Source organism: Chenopodium quinoa, unplaced genomic scaffold (genome assembly GCF_001683475.1).
Source record: "Chenopodium quinoa cultivar QQ74 unplaced genomic scaffold, ASM168347v1, whole genome shotgun sequence".
Classification (NCBI taxonomy): Eukaryota; Viridiplantae; Streptophyta; class Magnoliopsida; order Caryophyllales; family Amaranthaceae; genus Chenopodium; species Chenopodium quinoa.
This window is the reverse complement of record NW_018744080.1, coordinates 1,801,205-1,820,522: the sequence shown is the minus strand read 5'-3', so window position 1 is coordinate 1,820,522 and position 19,318 is coordinate 1,801,205. Positions and strand designations below refer to the sequence as shown.

Genomic DNA, 19,318 nt, shown 5'->3' with positions numbered 1-19,318 from the left:
TGAGGTAAGCAAACTATATTTAGTAGTAGGACATGATGGGGGTATATTTATAAGCTGTCATTTCTGTTTCTTGTAAATTTTGGGGGTCCTTGCTGGTGTATTCGTCTTCTATTAACCATATGGTTATTAAGTTATTTTGATTTCCAAATTTTCATTTTTTAAAAATCTGTAAAGTGGTTAAACTTATTGAAAAAATAAATTACCAATAATTTAAAATAAAATATTATTAGCCATAGAAGATTATATGTGAGGTATCTGATGAGAATCTGTAGTTGGCAACAACAAAATTGGCTGATGGCTTTTGGCTAATTAGGGCTACAATTAATGGGCATGGTTGATCTTGATATGGTCCAATTAGAGTACTTACAAGTTTTAGGTAGAAGGATTTTGTTCCTCTTTCATCAAATTGCAGAAAATGTTTGTAATGAATTTAGCTTCTAAGTATTGATCAGAAGATACCTTTTAATATATTTCATTATGATAATATTGACAATAGAATATATTTATTTGAGATAGTTATGAGTTGGAATTATGAATTGTTTTGGTGCATCTTTGAGGCTCATATTGGAGCAATAAGTCTATTTTTAAAGGGCCTTCCAAGCTGCAGATAGATTTCCCCCCTCTTTATGTACTTGTGTTTACTTAATTATTTTGATTTTATTGTAGGTATTGAAGGCTATGACACCTGAATGGTTTGAGGAGAAGTTCAAACCGTGGCTTACTCGGCTTGAGCAACATTACAGCTGTGGGAGCCGGGTGGTTATTCGTCCACCCTCTGAGAAGAAAGCCGCTGATATAGTAGTTTCGGTGTCTTCGGAGGAAAAACAACTTCATGAGCACAATGTAGAGATGAGCACTCTTGATGGACAACTAGGACACCTTGATCATCAGAATGTTGACTCTCAATAGAACCAAGATAATGCAAATGCAAAGGACGACGGTGGATCTTTAAGGGTCGGTGATGGTGTTGCTAACTCAGAGGCTCAGTTTAAGGGAGCTGAAATGGGCGGGGGACAGCCTATTGAGGCTAACCGTGCTGAAGGTGGTGGCCAAACTGGAGAGCTTACTGTAGAACAACAAATGACTGAACCATTTATGAGCCTTGCAAATATGGTGAGTCAACTGGAATGAGGTCCCACAACTGTAACACTGAAATACTCTAGTGTTGGTTTTTATGTTCTTGTTGTAAAGACATAACCTTGGTTGCTTTATTAGTTTTTATTAGTTGCGATTAAATCTCTCTCTAGTAATGTTTGGAATGATTTTTTTCTTGAACATCTTGATTGTTTGGTGCCTTTTATTAGTTTTGTTTTTATTTTAATATTTTAATATTTGAGGTATGTGTTGTGTTGGTGACATGTCTATAGAACCAGGTACTTGAGACAATAGATTTTTGTGCCGTATTTGGGGGTGCGGGTGGTGTTGGTGGTGTGGAGGATGATATCAGTACTGGTAAAGGGGGGCCTGTTGACCAGGACATTGGGGATGTTTCAACAAAACGCCCCAAAAGGAAAAGGGATAGTGTAGCAAAAGTCCCCGCAAGCCCTCTGAAAAGGGATTGCAGTTTGGTAGAAAGGGTCAAGTGCTAACGAAGAAGGATCGGCGATATCTAAGTTATGTCCGTTCATGGACTCCAGATATGGGAAGGTATTAGACCACTTCTGCAACTCTGATGTATGTTTTCATTACACTTAATATACAAAATATAAATGCGTCCTATGTTTGCAGTGGTCCTACTTTGATTGCATGTGAAGGCCAGGAGGTATGCAAGGATTTCTGCCATGGTGTTATGACTCCAACCAGCCGTGTGGGGACATAGTATGTTAGGGTAGATGCAAAGATGTACACAAAAGAGTGGTCTGTGCAGTTCGAGGGGCGTAGTCACAGATTGATGTTCGATCCTTTGGTTGCAGTACGTGGCATTTCTATATGTTGTTACGTTTATTTTGGTGCTATATTCACAATTTTATATAAGGTTGTTTTTGTTGGATATCAATTTTGCAGATGACCATAATGGATAAGTCTGGTTCGGCTAAAGACATTACTGACAAATATTGTGATGCTTTTCGTAGTGTCTTGACAAAGAATGTCGCTGCTATGAGTTGAATACTCTATTTATAGTTCTCATAAATGAATTACTATATGACATATTAAGATAACTAATATGAAGAGACTCATGTGCCTGACATTTGGAAAAGGTATTTGTTCCCGTTCTCGAGGATGATCACTGGTGGTGTGCATCCTTTCACCTGAAGGATGAAAAGATATGGCTTATAGATTCCTCTCATTTCGAACCGGCTTTCATCCACGATGATGTCCTAGATGAGTTGGTGTGTATATAAGGCATGGTTTAATTGCTTTCATTTTTTATATTGAAATGGTAACTAACATTTTTTCATTAAATCAGAGGGCCGAAATGGACAAAATTCTCAAGCACTTGGACGACGACTGGCAAGAAGGACCTATGATGGAATGGGTCGTAGAACCTATTAACATTCAAGAACCTACTAAAGAGTAAGGAAATTTTTGTATTTTGTAACCAATTAACATTTTAAGTATGTTGATTATTGACGTCAACTGATGTTACTATTTCAATCCCGCGTGCCAATGTTACAGCTTCAGTGACGGCCCATTAATGCTAGCTTGCATAAAGAACTCTGTGGAACGGTTTGAAACCAAGTTTAGTTGGGTAAGTCACTAACAATTTGTTTTTGTCTCTTATTTAAGATTATATAAGTCCATGTATATTATATAGTAGGATTACTAACTTAATATTTCAAAATAGGAGTAGTAACATAATATTTGACTTGTCTATAAATGCTCTGCAGGAGACATTAGAAATTGGTAGGGCGAGACTTTTGTTGGGTGACCTTTGTTGCTCGTCGAATGAACGTCGTGCGGAGGTTCACAAGTTAGTGCAAGATTGGGATACCAACGTAGGAAACTGATTTCCTTAGTGTAGTGCAACCTGTAATTATTTTTGGTGCCGATACATTTGTAGTTTATGGAGGCTATTAGGTTTACATCATGGTATTAGATGATGATGGGTTCATTTTACGTTAGTATCCCAATGACAGAAAAGATGGTATTTTTTGATGCTCAGTTGGTATATTGTTCCATGGGTTGATGATTTTGTTAATATATAGCTCAACCCATGGATGCTTCCTAAGAGTAGAGGTGATGCCTTGTTTTTTTGATAGGTATACCAAAATAGAATGCAATATAATGTATATTTTGCTAGTACTACTATGGTAATCGGTGATGATTGTATTACATTATGGTACGTGGATGTAAGTCAAACTACATGTTCATTTAATGATTTTATTACATTATGGTTATTTCAGGTTACGATGCATCACATTTTGATAATTTTGTTAATATGTATGTGAAAATATGTTTTCTTACCAACATAGGGCTACTAGTATGAGTATTGGCTGTAAGTATACCAAATTAAGCCCATTTATATTATATATTAACACATTTGAGATTCCTTTAGTTGTAACTTTGAAAACTTAACACATTTACAATTAATTCGTGAGAGGGAGGAAATTTTGCACCAATAAAAATGTTATTGGTATCAATTTATATTATGTTGGTGTCATTTATAGGACACAACCACTAGTAGAAAAAATGCTATTTGTAACTGGCAAAATTGATTTTTTGTAACTGGCATTGTTGGTTGCGAATGCCACCGTTATAACTAGTGAATATTATTTGTAACCGACTAATGTTAGTTACAAATAACGTACTATTCGTAACTGGCTTAACATAACGCCAGTTACAAAAAAGTCTTTTTCCCAAGTTAGAAAGCATACTATTCGTAACTGGCATTAAGTTACGCCGGTTACAAATAGAGTATTATTTGTAACTGTCATAGCCTAACGCCAGTTACGATTAATGCTTTAAAAATAAATAAATAAATATAATGGAAGGAGTAGCAAATTATGATACTTCCACCACTTGTACACTACATTTTTTTTAATGTGAAGTCCATAAGTTAATAATAAACTTTTATAAAATACAATAATTATCAATCTAACCAATATAAGGCCAAATTTAAGCAACACATCTACATATACATCATCAACTCTACAATAATACTGAATTAATTTACTTGTAAATTACAAATATGTCTCTCACAATTCACAATAAGTAATACGAAATAACTAAAAAAAGCTAGTTAATTAAATGATACAATGGTCCATCTTCAAAAATTTGACAATTTTGTCTCTATCTACTTCACAAATTTGAAACTTACTATCTCTCTGTATGAATTTTCAATTACACGAAAAATCAGAGCTCCTCGGAAACTTACTAGGAGTCATGAACCGGCTCGATCAACCAGCCTCTTGAGCTCGATTTGACATTCACATCCTGAAAATAAATGAGAGTTTTCAAATTATAGTAATGAACTAATTGAAAGATCGACAGTGACTATAATATTAATTAGATAATTCTCGATGATTTGTTATCAGACAGCGTTTTGACACAAATTTTAAAATGTTAATTTTCTCATTCACAAAATGTAAACAGAATATTAATCACTAGCGTAATTAAAGACATTAATCAAAGCACACTGCACAAATCTTGAATAGTAATCACTATACATATAAATTCAATGAATGTCAGCAAATGTAGAACATTCAAACCGTTACCTGTAGAAAACGAAAGATTGAAAAGTGGCCTAAGAGAAAATCACGTACAATAACCAACTTTGTAGATCGAAGAATAATAGTACAACACGGGGAAAATTGGAAACCTTGAATAACATTTTCCACGATTGTGAGTTTGCTAATCACATCTGAAGGGGCAGTGGACTAGGAATTAATGTCGCCAATCGAGATCATGTTCCAATTGTAGAATGGATTAGCAACTAGGGGTGTACACCGGTCCAAAACCGGACCGGACCTGGACCGGACCTGTTTGGACCGGGGACCTGAATTGGGTAATTATGAGGACCGGGGACCGGACCTGAATTAACAGGTCCGGTTCCGGGCCAGACCTGAAAAATCAGGTCCGGTCCGGGTTTGGACCTGAATGGACCTGTTTTGTGTCTTTTTCGTTTTTTTTTTTATTTTTAATACAAAACCTGTTGGACCTGCATATGGACCTGCATATGGACCTGTTTTGTGATTTTTAGACCTGTTGCATAATTTAATAATTACATACAAACCAAAATTATCAATTACAAAACTACATAAAGTCTATAAAGTCCCGATTCTCAAACACCAAAAATACAAATGAGTCCACCGAAAATACAAATAAGTCCACGAAAACTCATAAAATTACATAAATTCTCTTAAGTCTCAACTCTCAACTCTCAAGTACTAGGAATACATAAATTCTCCAACGAGTTGTTTTCCCTTTGATCGCGTGATTCACACTAATGAGTCCACGAAAACAACTTCATCGTCTACATCGTTAGATTCACCACGTTGCACCTCTAAATAAAATACAATATAGAATATATTAATGATTGATAACAATGAAATAATAAATTTGGTGTAACAAAATTTCAAATACATAAAATTATTACTACCTTTCTCTATTTCCTCTAACTCTTTCAAATTTTCTTCCACATCAACAATTGGCACTTCCTTAGCTCTAAGCCAATCTTGTGTGCAAAGTAACGCTTGAACCATCTTCAATACAAAAATATTACACAAATATGTATAAACAAAGTCATATTAAGATATAAACAAACTTGATTTTATAAAATAAAAAGATAACGATGCATTACCTTAGGAGTTAAAGAACTCCGAAATGGATCTAGAGTACGACCTCCCGTACTAAAAGCAGATTCCGATGCAACGGTCGACAATGGGATGGCTAGTATGTCACGTGCCATGCGATTAAGAATCACATAACGCTGACCATTCTTACCCCACCATGTCAATGCATCTTGTTCTTCCTCCTCCGGCCCTAATTGATCATTTAAGTACCTATCCAACTCACTTATCGCATACCCACTTGTCCCCTTCAATCGTTTTGCTCTTTCTTTTAGTTTCCTCACATAATCGGAACCCACTCCTTTACTATTATCAATATCCATTGACATATTATCTCCACAATCTGGAATATTAGAAGTAGCATACATTTTTCTATATTCCTCAAATAAAGAGTAAGCGAACTCCTTCACATCATTAGCAAGTTTTGTACCCTTTTCCGGTCCATGCATATCCGTTAGTGTCAATTCAACAATGACCATCTTAGAGTGAGGGTCGAGAAGAAGAGCAACATAAATGAACTTATTCATCTTATCCACATCCCCCCAATACTTATCAAACTTTTTTTTCATTGCAATGGCCATGGCTTGAAAATTCAAGTCCTCACTTTGTTCCCAATTATTCAACATATCATACATAGAAGCAATTTCTCCTAAACCTTTATTAGCTGTCACATAATGGGAACCAGAAATTCGTTTAGTTAACAGATAAAACCCCCCTAGAAACAAAACCAACCTCTCCACTTTTTCCCAATCTTCGGGTTCGGGAGGCCTTTCATTGTCATTCAAATCCTCTCCATCAGGAAGAGATAACCCACTAAAAACACGTCGAAACTTCAAAGCCGTTTCCAACATTATGTATGTGGAGTTCCAACGAGTGGGGACATCAAAGGATAAAGAAGATTTTGAATCTATGTTTGCTTTTTGCACAAGATCTTTGAATCTAAGTATTCTTGCAGGGGAATTCTTAACATATTTCACAGCATTTCTAACTCTATCAATGCACACACCATGTTCTCTAATACCATCCCACACAATTAAATTAATGATATGAGCAATGCATCTAACATGGAGATTTTTTCCATCATTTATACATCCTGTTCTTCTAACCATTCTACTCAAGTGTGCACAAGCAACATCATTTGAAGAAGCATTATCAACAGTGACAGTAAAAAGTTTATCATCAATACCCCAATACTCTAAACATGCCTCAACTGCTTTTCCAATAGCCTCTCCTTTATGACTAGAAATTGGACAAAAATTTATGATCTTTTTATTCAATTTCCAGTCATTATCAATGAAATGAGCTGTAAGACACATATAATTAATTCTTTGTATTGAAGTCCAAGTATCAGTGGTCACAGAAATTCTTTGACATGTCTTAAACATTTCTCTCAATTTCTCTTTTTCACTATAATACAACTTTAAACAATCACGAGCAATGGTAACACGAGATGGAATGTGAAATTGTGGACATGCAACTTGCACAAAGTGCCTAAAACCGGATTTTTCCACATGCTTAAATGGTAACTCATCAACAATAATCATGTGAATCAATGCCTCTCTAACATCATTCAAGTTAATAATCCTACTCCCACACTTTAATTCACTACTCTCATGTTCTTGATCAAAATACAATTTAGTTTGCTTTTCTTTGCCCTTTTCTTTTTCTATATTAATAGGATTACCGAGACATGATTCTGCATGGTTTTTAACATTTTTTGAACCATTAAGATTACCATCAGCAGCAAAAGTTTTAGGACAGAACTTACATTCAGCTCGTAGTTTTCCATTCTCGACGTACTCTAAGTAATATTTCCAATACTCAGCTTTCCTCTTACTTTTTCTGTTCCATATATATTCCCGCCCCGCTTTTAGCTTCTTATCAGGAGGCAAAGTAGATTGCAATTCTTCCATATCCTTTTCAGAAAGTGGCTGTGACGTTTGTTCAGAAAAAGAAGCAGACCGTTTGGATTGAGAGCTCTCCATCTACAATATAATTATATACAATATAAGTAATTTTAAAGTAACAATTATATACACATACCATTTTATAAAAAAAATTTAAGAGCAACTTACATTGCAAGAATAAGAATCCGTGGTTCCTTGACTTCCTTCACTCCCTGCAAGAATAAAAACAAAAATAAGAACCCCTGAACTACACACAGGTTAGCCAACTTATTTAATCTTAATAATCTGAGTCCATACTTTTAGCAGCCTAGCAGGAATAAACACAAATTTTAAAGTATAAGTTAGCTTAAAAAGTGTCCATATATACACATTAGAAATATCAATACACATTAGAAATACTTTCAACTTTCTGAAATTTATGTTAAGAAAAAAATGAGAGAGGCATTGCCCACACAACACAACACAACACAACACAACCAACTTTCTGAAATTTATGTCAATACCCAGATCCACCACTGCCCACACAACACAACACAAGTACACAACCAGCTTCATTGGCAGCCCCACCCCTAGCCGCCTTCCGTGACACTCCACCCAAATTATGGATATTCAGGTAAGATGGTGTTTTACTGGTTGTATTGGACAAAAGTGTTTTACTGATAAGATGAGCTATGTACTTTTGGAGACTTTGGAGTAACGAACTAACTTGAAATGGCTTTCTATAGGACTTGTTTATGAAGTCAACGTTAGATTCTATTTTCAAAGTTGCATTTGGAGTTGATCTAGACAGTATGTGTGGCTCAAATGAAGAAGGGAAGAAATTTGGCCAGGCTTTTGATGATGCTAGTGCTTCAACCATGTTACGATATGTAGACATCTTTTGGCCTATCAAGAAATTTCTCAACATTGGCGCAGAGGCTAAACTTAAGAGAAGTGTCAAAACTGTTGATGATTTTGTTTACAAATTAATCAGTAACAAAGTGGAACTAATGAAAAGTTCACAAAGCAATGTCTCAGTAAGTGAATCATAACTTAGAAGTCTGTAATCATATCGGTTTACTGAGGAGATTAATGCATTCTTTCTGTGTGAATTTGTAGGAAATGCAGATGAAAAAGGATGATATCTTGTCAAGGTTCCTGGAGCAGAGCGACACTGATTTGAAGTATCTGAGAGATATAATCTTGAGCTTTGTAATTGCGGGTAAAGACACAACAGCAGTTACACTTTCATGGTTTGTTTACATGCTTTGTAAACACCAGAATATACAGGAAAAGGTTGCTGAAGAAGTAAGGAAAATTACGAAAATGGAAGGAGTTGGAAAATTTTCAGAACTTGCTGCTAGTTTGACAGAAGAATCACTTGAAAGAATGCAGTATTTACATGCTGCATTGACAGAAACTCTCAGACTCTATCTAGCAGTTCCAGTCAGAAAATTTCATTGCTCTCATAATCTCATTGTTTGTTCTCTTCCTTTTTATTTTTCTCTTTTGTGTTACACGTTACTTGCTGAAGTTTATGTCAATTTCAGAGGCACATTCCAACTTATCATATATCAACCAAGCTAATTTCTACCTTTCTCTCAATTTCTAATTTTGAAATCAAAATAATTGCATTTTCTCTAATTTCAAAGTCCAACCAAAAGGAGTCTAAGAAATTCAGGTACTTGACAAAAATAAACAATGCAATCATGATGAAAAACTAATTGTCCTCTGCTACAATCCCATTACCAAAACATAAAAATAAATAAATTCGAAGATAAACCATACTTGTTATCAATTCTAAACATTAAACCCTAAAACCCTAAACTTTAAACTAAAAAAAACCAAAAAAAAAAAACATAAATTCGAAAGAAATTCGAAAATAAACCAAAAAAGAAAAAACATAAATTCGAAAACATTGAAGTAAAAAAAAGAAATTCAACATGCAAACATCAAATAATCATTATAAGCAATTGAAACATGAATAAACATATAAATTCTAACACTTAATTCATTATTTCGAATACAAAATACCCAAACATAATTAGATAATTTAGATTTACATTAAAAAAAAAATAACTTACCGGAGAAATGGAAAATCGCGCAGTAGCTGTCTCATGCGGTGGTCGGTGGGCGCCTGGGCTTCGCCTGAGAGAGTGAGGAAGGCAGGAGGTGTCGGCGGTGGGCGTTGCCGCGTTGGGCTGACTCGGCTGAGACTTGCGTGACTGCGTGTCTGCGTGAGGGAGAGGGGGAGAGTGGAGACAGCCTGTTTGTTAGGGTTAGAGTGAAATGAAAGAGAATTCAAGCGTCACTCAAGGCCTCAAGCTGTCAAGCAGGAAGCAGCAGCATTATTTTAATTTTTTTTTTTTTTTTTTTTTTTTTTTTTTTAAAAAAAAAAACAATTTTTCCGGGTTTCAGGTCCGGACCTGAAAACCCCGGGTTTAGACCGGGTCCGGACCGGAACCGGGAACCTTGATTTTTAATCAACAGGTCCGGGTCAGGTCCGGTCCGGATCAGGTCGGTTCAGGTCCGGTTTCAGGTCCGGTCCAGTTTTTGTACACCCCTATTAGCAACTGCCAGAATTTTCTCAGCAACACTAACAAGAAAATATATACCATATTATAGGCAAGGAAAAATATAGCAATTCAAAAATTTCTAATGCTACTAAGTGAGCAATAGTTCTGAACACAAAGATGCCTTCGAAAAAGTACTACCATTAAAGAGAAAAGGCCAACATAGCAAGAATTGAAGATGATGTCTATGTTTACAAAGATTAGCAATACAAAAAGATGTAGTCAGAAGCACATAAGAAGACACGCTGTTTGATATAGATCACTACTCCAAAATGCTACCCAGCATATACAAAAAGAAGATCAAGTAAGCTGCATTTTCTATTGCCTTCCTGTAGAAGGAAAAAATTTACTCTCTTATGATATCAGTAACTACAGTTCCATGAAAGTCATCATTTTCTTTCTATTTGAAAATTACCAGTATTCAGTAGCACAATCTCACAACTCCAACTAGCTTAGAGCACACAATTGCTTTTCTTAATTTAGAGCTAGGAAAGTTAGGCCTAGAGGTTAATTATTTAATGTTTTTGTATCCAATCCTGTAAGAAATCTTGAGATTTTTCCTAGTATCTCCTAAACTCTTTTATCCCCTACCTCACCCCCCTCCAAATACCTCTGTCTTATGGGTTGTGGGACAAATTCAAACCATTTGATTGGGCAGTGGGCACTAAACTGTAATTTCAGAAGCTGGTTTTCATTGGTTCAATCACGCATCTTTTATCTAGCTTTGGACCAAGACAATGTAGTAAATAAAAAGTTGTTGAAGGCACACCAAATCCAAATTATGATTATGCTTTACATACATCATTTCCTTCAAGCTCCACTTAATGTTCACAAGAATCACAGTCATGCATGTCAGAACTAAAAACAAGAATAGTTTTCTCAATACTTTCCTCCGTTATTTTTATTTTTTTAAAAGAGAAAAAATTTCCATAAAGAACTTTTTTTTGTTAAGTGAAACAATTCCAAAAATAGAAATCCTCTATACTTTTTTTTTTTTAATATTTCTCTCTTCACTCACACTTTTAATTTTTTATTTTTTATTCTATTTCTCTCACATTACTTACTTTTAAATAAATTATTCACTCACTATCTCCTTTTTACTAGTATAATTTTTAATTCCCCAATTAACAAACCCCACTTACATATTATTCTAAGTTTTATAAAGTCAAATAAAATGCTTAAAACTATGTGCAAGTCAATTGTTACACTTACAAAAATAGGAGTATGATTAAGAGGAAAAGAGTATACTTTTCAAAAGTTTTATGGGCCATACTCACTATCTGCTTCACATTAGCTTCCAAAACAGATGATAAGCCAACATTGCCAAAGGTAGTTGAAGAAATAGAAATGGATTTCTTTTCTCTTGACGCAAACCAAACATGTGAATAAACACACATTTGTCTAATGATGTAACCCAATTTCTTATGGAGCGAAACAGGAACCCAACGAAGCCACTCATTGATTTCTCCACTGGGCCTTGTAACACGCTGCATAATCAAGAAAATAGAATTAATTTCACCATTCTGCACAAACATGATAAATTTCCACTCATTTCACAAATGTAACTTGAATTATAATTAACAATGCAATCATTAAGTTAAATTCAACAAAAAAAAAATCAAAACTTACTTATGGATTTGAACTTTTTTCCTGCTTGATAATGTATCATCAAAACTGAAAACCTACCATTAGAAAATGAGACTGAAATAATATAAAATAAAATGCAAGAAACAAAAGAAGAGGAGGAGAGAGAAACCTTTTTAGTGAAAGTGATGACATACAAGAGCTTCACAAAACATAACATCAGGGCCAATCTTTGTCATTAGCAAGGGATTAGCATTGTCAAAACAAGACAATTTTAGCAATTACAATCAAATTTGACATAATCAAAGAAAAAATTACAAGATAACTCACAAATTCTATAAACTAAGAGCTTATATTAAGTCATATATTTAGAATACTTGAAAGACTATGACATCTTAATACTAAGAGCTTATATTAAGTCATAGAATTTCTCCACTTTCAAAGAATGTGCTTCACCTATTTCATATTTAAGGGCTCGTCGTCAGCATGTAGGATAGGCCTCAAATTTGTTTTATTTTTTCTTAGAATCGTCGATACCATCATCTTAATCATAGGTTCCATTGTTCAAGTTTGAATTGCAGAATTTACTCTGTTTATTTTAATTTATCACAGTCTGTTGCAAACAACTAAATTTTGCATGTTTGGACTGAATTTGATGCGAGATAGTATTTTACTTAACAAGTTGTGAAAACAAAAAAAAAGAGGCAGGTTGAAATGAGGCATTCAACTTTGTTGTTCTGATTCAATCTAAGTTTAGTTCGGCTTAATACTCTCCCCATGGAAAAATCAGGTTTTAAGAGTGTGGCTTTACGTTGAAAGAATCAGCACATTGCCCATTATTATAATTAAGATTGATTATCAATTTATCAAGTCTTTAATAGCAAAATAATTTTCCATAAAATTTCAAACATAAAAGGCATAATCGAAAATTAAACTCAAACGGATCAAAATTTACTTCCGTATTATAGGATAATGAATCGCAACACAACCATTAACAAACTCAACTAGAAATTTATCCGATTCAACTGTCTTATAGTTAAAATACATACATATTCAAGCAAATTGGATAGTATTAATTATTAACAAACTAGAGCAGATTCGAAACCCCAATACTTCCATTAAATTAATCTAACAAACAAAAGCACAAACCCTAGAATTCTTTTTAGTCCTTCTAATAGAATAGTTGCTTATAATTAATTACATATTCATAAATTAATTGGAGATCGAGAGCATACCTTAACGATATTCTTGATCTGATGAACGATTTTTGGAGAAGGTTTAGAGGAGTTTAGAGCAGTTTAAGAGGAAACAGAAAAGTTGTGGGTTTATATATGAAAAATTGGGGAAATGTCGAAATGACTAAATGAGGAAGCGCATAATATTTCTCAAAAGAAAAAAAAAAACATATTGAGTGAAATGTGAGTCAGATGTGGTATTGTGCTAGCATAAGTAACTAACCTTAATTGTCTTAAACAAAAAAAAAAGTAACTAACCTTAATAAAGCCCGTTACAATTAATAAGGTCAATAAAGTTTGACTTATTATTTGTAACTAACCTTTTTTATGCCCATTACTAATAGTTGGCTAGCCTATCATTGACCTACTATTTGTAACTGACATTGGTTATGCCAGTTACTACTACTAATTTATTTGTAACCCGCACTATATATGCCAGTTACTAATACGCTAATTGTAACTAACGTAATTTATGTCAGTTACTAGTAGAGCGTTACAAATAGCATTTTTTCTACTAGTGAACAAAATTTCCCTAAATATTGGTATCAATTTATATGATGATGTTAGGAATTATGTGTACAAATATTAACATATCAGTATGTTTGATAAAGGTATCATTGTGTTATGACTTATACCAATGAATCTAAAGGTGTATTAATTTGATACCAATAACAGGAATATTGGTATCTTACTTTCATACCATTACGGTTAAAATTGGTACCAGTTGTGAAATTGATGGTGTTAGATGGCTTGGAATCTTGAAATTCATACCGACATTGTGGTATGTTGGTATTCAAAATGTCATCTGATCATACTATTTATGTAAACATAGTATTGTGGATTTGTATGAGAAAGCAATGTATTTTAATAAACGTCTTGTGACACCATTTCTGCTAAAACAAAACATAACAACCATTACAAATGCAAAATTTTGCACCAACAAACATTTGGAGTAATTACTTGTGTAATTCTTTAAATACCATGATAAACTGATTTTTTTTTTAAAAAAAATAACTTGTAATTCAGCTACCAATATATTTACGAGTGATACCATCTGCTTGTATCATGGTATTACGACGGTACCATCAAAATGCATGATTATATTTCTTCACTCCCATCCATATTAGTGGTGGTGCTGGAATCTGAGTTCGCATCCGTCACAATGCCCACTGTTCCAATACCAATTACAACCAGGATGTTGTTGATGTTTGTATTAACTTATACCTAATGCAATCAGGATGATATTCAACGTTGGATTATATTATACCAAATGGAAGCAGGAAGTTTGCATGCAAGTACAATTATAAAGGATGGTATGCATATTAAAATTACTAGATAAATATAGCTAATTAATTTGAAAGTATATCAGTTGCAATACTAGATAAGGGTATGCATGTTACAAGTATTATATAAGGGTATGTTGTAGAAAGTATTATTACACTATACCATCCAACCATGAATGGTACTAAAATAAGGACACTAAATGGGTGATGTCATTTATAGGCAATGTATTAGTATTACAGAAACATAGTACACTAAATATTATGAAATTATAGTAGGGGAGAATAGATTCAATATCACAAAATGTTCTTTAGGAGGAAAAACCACAACTCCCTTCCCAAGCAAACAACCATGAATGAGATTCGAGGTGGCAACCACATATTTTACCACCCTAAAGCTTTAATCTACTTTAATCCTTTGAAATCAAACACCAAACCTGAGATTGACTACAATAAAACAAAATATTATCTAAGTGACAATGAATACTATCATGGGAACCCACACAATCCGGACGACTTAATCAAGGCTATGTTCTCTAGCAAAAATGATCGGAATGGTTTCATAGCTGGGGTCATGACGGTTGATGGGGAACAGGCTACCGTTCCACATCTTCCTTACGTCGACGATCATCCTGACATCCATCCGAGTGTTTGGGAGTTCTTCAAGTGGTGTTCAACTAAGTTGCGAGAATCTGGTTCTAGCTATTTGTTTCCACAAAATTTACTTTCAGTATTAGATCCTACTCCCGATCTCCAGGTTCACAATCCAGTGGTCTAAAGTTTCCCAACTTCCCCCGTTACGCTGTTTGTGGCACCCAGCACCGATTCTCTCCATGTAGTTCGAGTGGATTCCACTTGCCACTTGTTATGCTTCGGTGTTGCAAAGAGGAGAATGTACTACAAGCCACGACGTTACTTACAAGTAGATCTCCATTGTGAACGTCGCCCCGACGCGGATAATGCCAAGTTGATCCCTAGAGATACAACTGCGTTGCACTGGAATGCGAGGGGTGTGGATCGTCCTTTATTCATGCACAACTTTAGAACCTTATTTAATGAGCTCTGTACAGTTGTGTGGGTCATTACCGAATCTCGAGTGGATCGGGAAACCCTTGTGAAACTTGTTGCTGAAATGCCAGGGAAGTATCGTGTCATGTGTACATGTCCTCATGGGTGTCCTTGTTGTTTGGAACCGTCTATTTGAACCAAGTTTCGCAGATGCTACAACTCTCACCACCAACCTGTACTACAATGAGTTGTTTCAGGTTTCTTTCTCTATAAGGTAATTGGTTGGTGTCCAGTTATACCAACTCAGGTAATTGTGCTACTAAAACAATGATATATGCATTCTGTTGGTATACCAACTAATGTCCAACGTTACTTTATGCAGCACTATCAGGCTAAAGTTGAAAACAACTCAAGTATGGACATGCTTGGATCAGTTGATTATCCACCATTCGACACAATAAAAGGGTGTATTTTGTAAAATTTAGTAAAAGAAAAATTATGCTTCTGGAATTCTGTTGTTATTGTATAATCTGTTATGGATATCGGCCTAATTTTATGTATTAGTGCTATAATATGTATTACGGTTATTGTTGCTACTATGTGGTATCACGTTTTATTGTAATTCTTAATTAATATTTTTGTTTGGTATGATATCATTTCACTTGGATGTATAAATAAAAAAACCTATGTTTCGTATATATGGTATACCATCAACTATTTCATTAACGTGAATTACGTGTGTTAGTTTCCAAATCATAAACAAACCGAAACATAAGTGAATAAATTGATGTGATTAAATTAAATACAACCATCACAAGGCTTACTTGTTACATGATTCAAATGAATACAACCACAACTAATATGGTAATTAATAATGTCTCGGTATGTTGGTAATAAAAAAAACTATTGTTGGTATTAATCATATACCATCACACCATATATTGGTATTTACATCATAACGTCAACCATATGTTGGTATTTACATCATACCACATCATACCATCACACAATATATTGGTATGTGTTTTATACCATTACACCTTATGTTGGTATTTATAGTGAGCTTAAATTGTATAACTATAGATGAAGGCAATATGAATGGTTAATGAAACCTAAATTACTGCATACAACTAAGTCCATCTTCCTGTCCAAAAATCCTATTTTTTTTTTTGTAGTTCATACTATTTAAGCCATAAATAGGGCACAATTACAATATGTCAGTACTATCTAAGCCATAAATAGGGTACAATAACAATATGTCAGTACTAACAGTACTCAATAGCTTGTGAAATGAATTTGTTACAGGCATATTAAGTAATTAATCAATTATTATTCCTAGAGAAATTATAATGAGTTTGTATGGGCATGTTGGGGACAAAGCCAGGATTGATAAATTGGCCACCATTCCCAAAATGCAGTTCTCCGTGGTACGCATTGTTAGTAAAGTAACCAACTGCCTCACTTTGCGGATTGATATGAATCCCACCAGCTAATACCCTTCCGTTCAACGCTGAAGGCCCCTTGCTCCCAATTCCACCATAATATCCTTGGTTGACCTACAAATATGTGGTAAATGTTTATTTGTATCATCTAATACACCAAAATCAAAACGCAAAGGTAAGACACTAAATGTATTACTTAACTAGCCGACAAATACCTGACTATTGTGAATTAAACCATTGTTATGCTGCTGTTGGAGGTGTAACATATCCCCCCTAAAATGAGAAATGGGAGTATGCTGAGTAGGTAACACGTTGTTGGGGAAACAAACCTACACGCAATACTCTTTGTTAACAACATTGATTAATGAAAACAATGAACATATGACATACATGATACACTTATTATACCCAAATCAAAAAAACCTTACTTGTTGGAACTCCGCCAGATGTTGCAAGAACTCAGAGGGATGATGTTGCACAGTCTCATGATCATATTGTAAGTGATCATCATGCCCCTTGGCCTGTTTCTTCTTACCACATGTCTTTGGAACCTTGGCTTTGGCCTTTTCTTTTGTAGGGCCTTTTCCGACGAAATTTCCGTCGGAAACACTATTCCAACGGATATTCAGTTCGTAGGAAGTGATTTTCAGGCTCGATAAAGTCCGTCGGAAATTTCCGACGAACTGTATACCGCCGGAAATTGGCGACGAAAATTCCGTCGGAAAATTCTTTAAAAAAAAAAAAACCCCACCCACCACCAGCTACCACCCCCCACCACCAGCCCCCACTGCAACCGACCCCAACCACCACCAGTCCACCACACAATTGTAGATCTATCCCCTATCTTACCTTCAAACACCACACCGATACCACCACATTCACACCAACCCTTTCCCACGTTCAAACACCACCACCGACACCAGCCCCTTCCCACCTTCAAACACCACCACCGACACCACCACACCAATAATGAACCCCAAAAACACAAAACTTAGCAAAAAAAAAAACCGAAAATTAACACAAAAATAGGAAAATAAAGACAATAAAATCGAAAAATACCACACAAATTAATCAAAACCACTAGATCTACATATTTCACAAGAATTTCATAAGAAAAAAAAAGGCTAATTAAACAACAAAAAATAAAGGAAATATATAATTATACAATTATCCAATAAAATTGATAAATTAACATTACAATTACATAAAAATTAACTAGATCTACAATCTAACCTAAATTTAAACTAGATCTACAATCGGTTGACGATTCTTGCGACGGTGGCTTTGCAATTCATGTTGTTGGGCGTTGCCGGTGTTGTTGTGGTCGTTGTTATTGCACGGTGGTTGCGGTGTTGTTGGTGGTGGTGATGGCAGCGAGCGATGTTGGTTTTTGTTGGTGGTGAAGGCAGTGTGGTGGCGTTGTTGGTGGTGATAGAAGATAGAGGGGATGAAAATGAAGAGGAGAGAAGAATAGAAGAAAAAGAAAAAAAGGAAAGGAGGAGAGTAGGGGCGGATCGAGAATGAACAGGGAAAGAAAGAGGAGATGAGGAGGACCAGGAGGAGAGAGACAGAAGGTAGGAAAGAAGGAGGGATGAGAGAGAGAGAAAGAGGGGAAAGAGGAGAAGGAAAAAAAGTGGCAGAAGAAAGAAGATTAGGGTTAGTATATAAATTTTTTTTCCTTTTTTTTTTAATTATAATTCCGACGGATTTTTTAGTCGGAATTGACCTTTTTCGACGGATTATTCCGTCGGAACGTCCAATTATTCCGACGAATTTATTTTCCGTCGGAATCCGTCGGAACCAATCCGTCGCTATTTGACCTGATTCTTGTAGTGGCTGGGGATACAAACCGTGTTGTTCGAGGTCTACCTTTGTTATTATTACCTCCTCGAGGTTCTGGATCTTTCACACATGTGGAACTGGGTGTGTCTAAGGAACCTGCAACTCTTGCTTTATTAACTGAGCTTGGGGTTTGGGGAGTTGGAGGTGTAGCATGTTTCACTGCCTCCACATCAACACTATGCCTTTCATCCCCACCGGAACCTTAGCCCGACCCTTGTGCCAACACATAAAGTTCATCCACCTTAATGCTCATTAGCTGAATCAAGTCCATCAAGACTTCAACAACTTCATCTGATGCCGAACCACGCAATACAACAGGTTCAAGGGCTAACATCAGCTTATCATATCTTCGAACCTCTTCTGTTTTTGAGGCATCATGATAGGCAACTTTAACGAGAGTGTGTTTCCTACTAATATCCTTTCTCCACCTGTCTAGTATGTATATGGGAGGGACATTAGTTACTCCACTCATGTCTAAAACCTTGATTATGTGCCTACAAATTATCCCATGACATTCAAAGTGGCGACAATCACAGTACGCCTCCTGTCTCTCTGTGTTGTACAAAACAGTATAGTCCTTTCAACCAACCTTTAAGAGGAGTCTCCTTTTTTTTCTTGTAATGTATTCATACACGGTCTGAGAACACATACTCCTCCTCTTTATGTGACACTGACTTCTTTGATACAAGAGTAACATATGCGACTCGGTTGCATTGGTTTTGCACTTCTACAAACTTTG

The 19,318-nt window shown here is 35.3% G+C and overlaps 1 protein-coding gene across 1 annotated transcript; it reads left to right on the top strand.

Moving 5' to 3' along the window:
• The first annotated feature begins 8,157 nt into the window (after window positions 1–8,157).
• On the top strand, window positions 8,158–9,473 carry LOC110691445 (cytochrome P450 704C1-like). The gene is made up of 3 exons (XM_021868382.1): window positions 8,158–8,249; window positions 8,362–8,652; window positions 8,735–9,473. Exons 1-3 carry the CDS (start codon window positions 8,238–8,240, stop codon window positions 9,200–9,202), a joined length of 771 nt encoding a protein of 256 aa, XP_021724074.1. The 5' UTR covers window positions 8,158–8,237; the 3' UTR covers window positions 9,203–9,473.
• Window positions 9,474–19,318: the final 9,845 nt, after the last annotated feature.